The sequence below is a fragment of the Gracilinanus agilis genome, unplaced genomic scaffold (genome assembly GCF_016433145.1).
Source record: "Gracilinanus agilis isolate LMUSP501 unplaced genomic scaffold, AgileGrace unplaced_scaffold1274, whole genome shotgun sequence".
Classification (NCBI taxonomy): Eukaryota; Metazoa; Chordata; class Mammalia; order Didelphimorphia; family Didelphidae; genus Gracilinanus; species Gracilinanus agilis.
Window position 1 is genome coordinate 1 of NW_025343298.1, and position 6723 is coordinate 6723.

Here is a 6723-nt window from a genome sequence, read left to right on the forward strand (position 1 = left end):
CGGCCCGGCCCGGCCCGGCCCAGCCATGGCCAAGCCTCAGCGGACCCCAGCGCGGAGCCCCGACAACATCATCGAGGTGAAGAGCAAAGTAAGGGCCCCGGCCCCGTGCCCCTGGCCCCCAGCCCCGCCTGGGTCCCGGCTCCCTTTCTCCATCCCCGCACCTCCTCCCTCTGCTCTGCTCCTTGTCCTCCCATCTCTGGCTTTCCCTCCGCCCGCGGCCCCGTCAGTCACCCTGGGCCGCTCGGGCTGCAGCTCCCCCACGCCCCACCCCGCATGGGCTTGAGTGTGGGGACGGGCTGGGGGACGGCCCGGCACACAGAGCCGGCCCCTCCATGTGGGGTCCGGACCCAGCGGGCAGAGGCCCTGTGCTCGATTCAGGCTGCAGCCGAGCCCTGGAGCTGTCCCCTGCGTTCAGCATCCCCACAGCCCCCCACTCAAGTCTCGAGCAGCCCCCCAGCCCAGATCGGCACATCTGGGCTCGCCTCCTCTCCTGAGCTTACCCATAAGCCTCTGACCCCCCAGAGCTCTCCGGGTCCCCTCCCAGGGGAGGGGATACGGGCTGGGGTTGGATGGTCCATCATTGACAGTGTGTGTTAGTGTGTGTTAGTGTGAGGAGGGGGCAGCGGAGGAGGTTCTACCCATCAGGATGGCTCAGGTCCGGTGAAGGGCTGGCAGGAGCCTGGCTCCCTCCCTGGCCCCTAACCCCGGATTCTACCCCTTCGTGTCTCCCTCCCCTCAGTTCGATGCTGAGTTCCGGCGCTTCGCCCTACCCCGAGCCTCCGTGGGAGGCTTCCAGGAGTTCTCCCGGCTGCTTCGGGCCGTGCACCAGATCCCGGGGCTGGACGTGCTGCTGGGTTACACCGACGTGCATGGGGATCTGCTGCCCCTCACCAACGATGACAACCTGCACCGGGCGCTCGCTAGCTCGCACCCGCCCTTGCGCCTGCTCGTGCAGAAGAGGGGTGAGGCCTGGGGGAGGGGTCCCTGAACACTATTGTCCCGGCCCTTTCTTTGAGGGAGTGTGGGGAGGAGGGGCCGGTTCTGGCTAGCACAGACAGGGTTTAGGATGTGGGGAAGGAGGCTGCATATGGGGCCTGGGATGATGGAACTAAGGCCAGGGTAGATTGGGGGAGGAACCTGGGCGCCCCCAGATTCTGGGTTGGAACATGGATATAACTTTATTCATCATCTGGTCCAACCCTGTCATTTTACAGATAAGGAAAACTGAGGCTCAGAGAAGGGGGGGGACATGTCAAAGGTCACTCAGGTAATGGGTAGCAGAGCCAGGATTTGAACCCAGGTCTTCTGACTCCAAATCCAGGGCTCCTTATGCTGCCCACCACACTACTGGGGTCCTATTACCTCCCCCCCACCCAGTATGGTTCTATGAAATATTTCTGCTGCTGCTCCTGGCTATGACCCCTGGGTCTGGGTGGGGGGCAGCACACACCCTGTTGGTCAGAGAAAGATGAAGTTCTTGCCCTAGGCCATCATCTCCCCTGGGGCCTGCAGAGAGGATGCTGGGCAAGGTGAGGTAAGCTTTACTGGCTCTCTCCTCACTGTGGGGTTATCCGGAGAGCCAAGTAGAAAGGATATGGGCTCAGCCTCCCCAAGTGCCAGCTCCTCCCCTGGGAACCACCAAGGACACCAATCCTTTAGAGGCCAAGGAGCAGAAAGGAGAGTGGCTTCGGGGCCCTGGAGCCCAATTCTTGACTTAGACGTGGACAATAAACTAGCTGGAGGCCCGGGGATCTCTTCAGCACCCTGGAGGGCTGGGGTAGGGAAGGCAGGGTGCAGGACAACACTGAGCTCTGCTCCACCCCACAGCAGAAGCGGATCCCACAGGCATGGCCTTTACCTCCAACTCCTTGCAGCGCCGGAAGAAGGGGCTGCTCCTCCGACCTGCAGCCCCTCACCGGACTCGTCCCCCACTGCTCATCAGCCTTCCCCAGGACTTCCGCCAGATTTCATCTGTTATCGATGTGGATCTGCTGCCTGAGAGCCACCGGAGGGTGAAGCTACACAAGCATGGCTCAGACCGCCCACTTGGCTTCTACATCAGAGATGGGGTCAGTGTCCGAGTGGCACCCCAAGGCCTGGAGAAGGTGCCTGGCATCTTCATCTCTCGCCTGGTCCGGGGAGGCCTGGCCGAGAGCACCGGACTCCTGGCTGTCAGTGATGAAATCCTTGAGGTCAATGGCATTGATGTGGCTGGTAAGTCACTGGACCAGGTGACGGACATGATGGTGGCCAACAGCCACAACCTCATTGTCACGGTCAAGCCTGCCAACCAACGCAACAATGTGATGCGAGGTGGAGCAGGTCGGCCTCTGGGACCTCAGCCCACTGCCCCCCTCCCTCCTGCTGAAGTTCCAGAGCCAGACAGTGATGAGGACAGTGACCTGGTCATCGAGAGCCATAGATTGCCTGGCTACCTCCCTCCCTGCCCCAATGGGGTGCCTCTGGCTCCTTCCCAACGGGACTTTCGCCCAAGTCGATCACTTCCTGGCTCTCGAGGGTCCCTACAATCCCTGGACAGTCAGGATGGGGCCAGCCCTGGCCGAGGGGGCAGCCTAAGGGAAGATGGCAGTGGCATCACCCTCTAGTCTAGGATTTGGCCGGCTGGACCACGGGGGTTATGGTTCTCCTTACATATAACTCTAGCCCCTGCTTGGGCTAATGGACATCAGAGCCAAGGTGGGACACAGGAGAAGAATGGTTCCTGACCTTGGTCCCTGCGCCACTCCCTTGGCCCATGTGTCTCCCTCCCAGTGGGGAGCAGTTGGGGAGCTGCCCTTTCATGAGCCTAGGCAGTATGTTTGCCCTCTTGCCCTTCCCCATCTATGAAACATTAAAGCTTTTCTAGAAAATACAAGCCCTTCTCTGCTACAAGGGAAGTACTTGGGGGGCTTGCATCACTTCCCCACTGAGTCAGAAATGCCACAAATGGGCTAGGCCCCAACGAGCTGGCCAAGGATGGGAGAGGAGAGGGATGGAGTCCAGGATTCAGGGTGCCTTGCAGCCTGCACTGCCTGAAGGGTCAAGATCCCTGCCAGCTCCTTCTTGCCCTGTCTACTGAAGAAACCAAAACCGTAAGGGCTCAGACTCACCTAGGCATGAAATATGAGTGGTAAGACCATGTGGAAGGCCAAAAAGGGGCCTGTGACTCCCTTAGGCTGTTCTTTTTGAGCAGAAGTCCCTGCAGTAGGCAAGGGTCCTAAGCTTTGGGTCTAGCAAAAACAGCTGTTCTCTTGTCATCTCCATTTACCCATCCAAAGCTGGCTGATATGGCTGACAGATCCCCAGCTCCTGTCTTCATGCCCATTTAGCTTGGCATTTCCACGAGAAGCATAAGAAAGATGGAGTCTTGGGAAGCTTGGAAAGGGGTGGAGAGTAAGGAGATTGAGGTCACTACTCATATAAAAAAGGTTTAATTTAAAAACAGAAAAAAAAATTCTTAACAGCAGCTCCCTGGGTCTGTTTCTTCTGCTGCAACTTTGTGGGGCCCAAAGGGTTACCACTGTATGTTGGGCCAGGGTCACAAGTGCCAGTGTCTTCCCTTCCAGGAGTCAGACAGCTCCTGCCCTGCAGGCCTTGAGGCACTGTTCTCCTCAGAGTATCCTATGGCCAAAAGGAAAGATCTCAGGAATCCATCTTGACAAAGACTTTTGATCGGGAAAAGATCTTGAGAGCCTCCTCCACCTGGGAGAGTTTCTTCTCTAGCTCAGCCTTGTGGTTCTGGGCTCGAAGGGAGTCTGCCCCAGAAGGCAGCAGCACCAGCTCTCGAAGCAGTTCTTGTTGGCCTGAGGAAGGAAAGAGCAAGGGGCACAGGGTTTTAGTTCCCTTCCTTGGCAGCTGGGACCCCAAGATTCAATATAACTCATCAAACATTCTCAGGCCCCAACTCTGTGTATGACATGCTAGGTGGATGTTGGCTGGCAAGACTGTAATCGGTAAGGAATAGGGTTAGCAAGAATCGATGTATAGGGGTAGGGGAGAGATAAAGATAGTTATCTGGATCCATGGATCCATATCCCTGGGGCCCTGGCTAGTCCCTAGACCCTAACTGGCCTGGACACTCACTCTGGAGAAGGGAGTTCAAGGTATCCAGGCGCTGGCTCTCAGGCATCATGGTATGACCTGGGGGTAAGTCAGGGTCAGGCTGGTTCCGAAGGCGTTCTTCAGCTTCTCGGCGCCACATATCTTTACGTTCCACCAGGCTGCCAGAGAGCAGAGTGAATGGCTATGTGTCCCCAAATGCCCAGACCAGACCCAGTGGCCTCACTCAGCCACTCGCAAAAGTGAACCAGAGGAGTAGACACAGGATCTGCTCTCTACCCTCCTTCCTGATAAAAGCTGAGGAGATCCTCGATGGGGTGAAGGACACGGGGCACAGAGAAGAGACCAACAGGGACCTACTAGTGGGGTACATGGCCTTTCTGCTTGATGTTGTACTCCTCCTGGGCCCGTCGCTGCTGCTCCTGCACCTCAGCCAGACACTGGAGGGAGCGTGACCGCCGCCGAGGGGCGGCTTTGGCTGTACGAGCATTATGAGTGATAAAGTCCACAGGGGCACCTTGCTCCTGCAGGAAAGAGAAATAAGATGGGAGTCTGGGCTGATGGGCTCAGGACGGGGTAGATTCTTGGGGCTGGCGCAGGAAGAGTTCAGGGGAGAGGCACATCCAGAACATCAGAGAGCTGGAAGGTTGAGGCTTGGAGTCCTTTCTCCAATGGGCCAGGCCTTTCCCTTCTTCCCACCCCCAGCATCTCATGCAGATGTTATCACCTTGGCATCAGGGCCTGGTGGTTGGGACCCATCAGTACTGGGCAAAGCCAGGCCTGAGGAAGCCATACGACGAGGCTGCACCCCGGGTCCACAGCGGGAATACGCCCGCAGGAATGCTGGCACCTCTGGTCCAGGGGCAGGGGAGGGCTCCTGGGAGAAGCAGAGGCATCAGTCAGGCATGCTCTGAAGGGAAGCCCCCTGCAACCTTTGGCCTACAGCCCTGGCAGAAGCTAGACAGGCAGGGTATGGAGGTTTGAGGTACCTGCAGTTTGACTTTTAGCCGGGATTCTACTTTGTCATACTTGGGGGATCGCCACAGGGCCTTGAGAGGCTTTGGCCGACCATGGTCTCGTCCCCTCTCCTGTTCCTGGCACCTTTTCTGGATCTCTCGAATCCGCCTCACATTCTCCTTCTCATAGTTTTTTGGGTCTTTCCCTGGGGATCAGAGAGATAGTGCCAGGCCCATCCCACAGGTAGAGGCCTGCCCGCTGAACCCTTGACAATCTCCTAAGTTCTCACAAGTTAAGCTGGAGGGGAGCCTGGACATCATCCTCTTTCCTTTCATAGAAAAGGAACCCACCATGTAACTTGTCCATCATCAAAAGGGTAGCAAGTGGAAGGCATGGGCTGCAAATCCAGGTCCTCTCACACCAAACACTTTGCCTCTTACTGAGCTATGGCCCTAAGGCAACTCTGGCTGGGAAAGATTTGCCCAAAATTACCCAGTGAGTTGGCCACAGCCCCTGGTCTCCTGACTTGCTGGTAAGTGTGTTCTATGGTTCTGAGCTGGGGTAAGGTATGCCTGGTTGATGGGCTTGTTCTTACCTCCATCCCATTCCCCAAAGCCTCAGTTAAGTGGCAGTGAGAGAAGGCAAACTTTCTTGGGGCTGGCCAGCCCAGGCTGCTTCTCTCAGGACTTACTCTTGGAGCAGGGCTCCCTGTCCAGCGAGACTTCCTGGAGCTGCAGCAGAACACCCACCATGTCCTGCTGGGATGCAGGGCGGATTCGAGGGGCAGGCTGGTCCAGGGGGGTGCTCTGACAGGGGGGCTCCAGGCCTAGCTTCAGAGCACTTCCCTCTAGGCGGCCTCGGGCTGGAAGCAAGTAGGACAAAGGAGGTGCTAGAATAATTATAACTCACAGCTACAGAACACAACTCTTTGAGGGCTGGAAAGTACTTTGCTGACAACCGCCTGTGAAACAGGGGCATAAAAACCATGATTTTCCATGGTGGCATTTACATTACATCAGCACCCATCAGACTTTTTTCAGTCTTTTAATTTTTTTCAATTGCAGTAAAAACAATTGGCATTCTTTTTTAAAAAAACTGATTTCTGAATTCTTTCCCTCCTTCCCCATCACTGCCAAGGGCCAGCAATCTGATGTAGATTATATCTGCATGGTCATGCCAAACATTTCCATATCAGCCATGGTGAGAAAGAACGTTATTTAGAAACAGAGAATTTAGAAGCCTTCAGCTTCGGGCCTTTCCAGCCATCGATGGGGGTGTCCGGCTGCTTACCTGTGGCCGGGCGCTTGTAGTAGTCGGGGAACAACGTAGGGTCCGGGGGGATGGGCCCCGAGATCTTGGAGGGTCCCTCGCACATGGCTCAGGCTTCACCAGCTAGAAGCGGGCAGAGGTCGGGGTTGGGGAGTTGTGTTCCACAGAGGCTGTAGCCTGGTTCTAAGGAGAAGGACACACACACGGACAACACACACGTGTCGGGGGTCTCCTCCCCTCCCCCAGGCCTGGACCCTTCACCTATGCCACCCCTCATCCTCCATCTCCTGCAGGTCTGGGGCTCTCCATCCACTGGACCCCCCATCCCACTCCATTTCCCCCTTACACACACAGACTTGGAGAGTTTCTTCCCTCGCCCCACCCCCTCAGTCAGAAGGTCAGGGCCGCCTCCGCCTCCAACCCCTCTACCCCTCCAGC

General features: G+C 57.0%; 2 protein-coding genes across 3 annotated transcripts; one reads left to right on the top strand and one right to left on the bottom strand.

Annotated features, from left to right (window-relative positions):
- The first annotated feature begins 7 nt into the window (after positions 1-7).
- LOC123254010 (partitioning defective 6 homolog alpha-like) lies at positions 8-2830 on the top strand. Of its 2 annotated transcripts, none has more exons than XM_044683087.1 (3): positions 8-88; positions 740-962; positions 1828-2830. In XM_044683087.1, the coding sequence occupies exons 1-3, from the start codon at positions 26-28 to the stop codon at positions 2604-2606; spliced, it is 1065 nt and encodes a 354-aa protein (XP_044539022.1). In that variant the 5' UTR covers positions 8-25; the 3' UTR covers positions 2607-2830. The 2 variants fall into 2 exon arrangements, with proteins under 2 accessions (XP_044539022.1, XP_044539021.1); XM_044683086.1 differs by having other exon boundaries at positions 26-88; positions 1831-2830.
- A 585-nt stretch (positions 2831-3415) lies between these two features.
- LOC123254009 (enkurin domain-containing protein 1-like) lies at positions 3416-6499 on the bottom strand. The gene is made up of 7 exons (XM_044683085.1): positions 6307-6499; positions 5708-5878; positions 5049-5221; positions 4787-4936; positions 4420-4583; positions 4084-4220; positions 3416-3803 (listed from the first exon to the last, which is right to left on the bottom strand). The coding sequence occupies exons 1-7, from the start codon at positions 6389-6391 to the stop codon at positions 3643-3645; spliced, it is 1041 nt and encodes a 346-aa protein (XP_044539020.1). The 5' UTR covers positions 6392-6499; the 3' UTR covers positions 3416-3642.
- Positions 6500-6723: the final 224 nt, after the last annotated feature.

What these genes read in the sequence shown, in the direction of transcription:
- LOC123254010 (XM_044683087.1), top strand. Translation starts at nt 26, where the DNA reads ATGGCCAAGCCTCAGCGGACCCCAGCGCGGAGCCCCGACAACATCATC. An exon ending in TCATCGAGGTGAAGAGCAAA is followed by an intron (nt 89 to 739) that starts GTAAGGGCCCCG and finishes CCCTCCCCTCAG; the next exon opens with TTCGATGCTGAGTTCCGGCG. An exon ending in CCTGCTCGTGCAGAAGAGGG is followed by an intron (nt 963 to 1,827) that starts GTGAGGCCTGGG and finishes TCCACCCCACAG; the next exon opens with CAGAAGCGGATCCCACAGGC.
- LOC123254009 (XM_044683085.1), bottom strand. Translation starts at nt 6,391, where the DNA reads ATGTGCGAGGGACCCTCCAAGATCTCGGGGCCCATCCCCCCGGACCCT. An exon ending in GGCTAAAAGTCAAACTGCAG is followed by an intron (nt 4,937 to 5,048) that starts GTACCTCAAACC and finishes TGCTTCTCCCAG; the next exon opens with GAGCCCTCCCCTGCCCCTGG. An exon ending in AAAGGCCATGTACCCCACTA is followed by an intron (nt 4,221 to 4,419) that starts GTAGGTCCCTGT and finishes GCTCTCTGGCAG; the next exon opens with CCTGGTGGAACGTAAAGATA.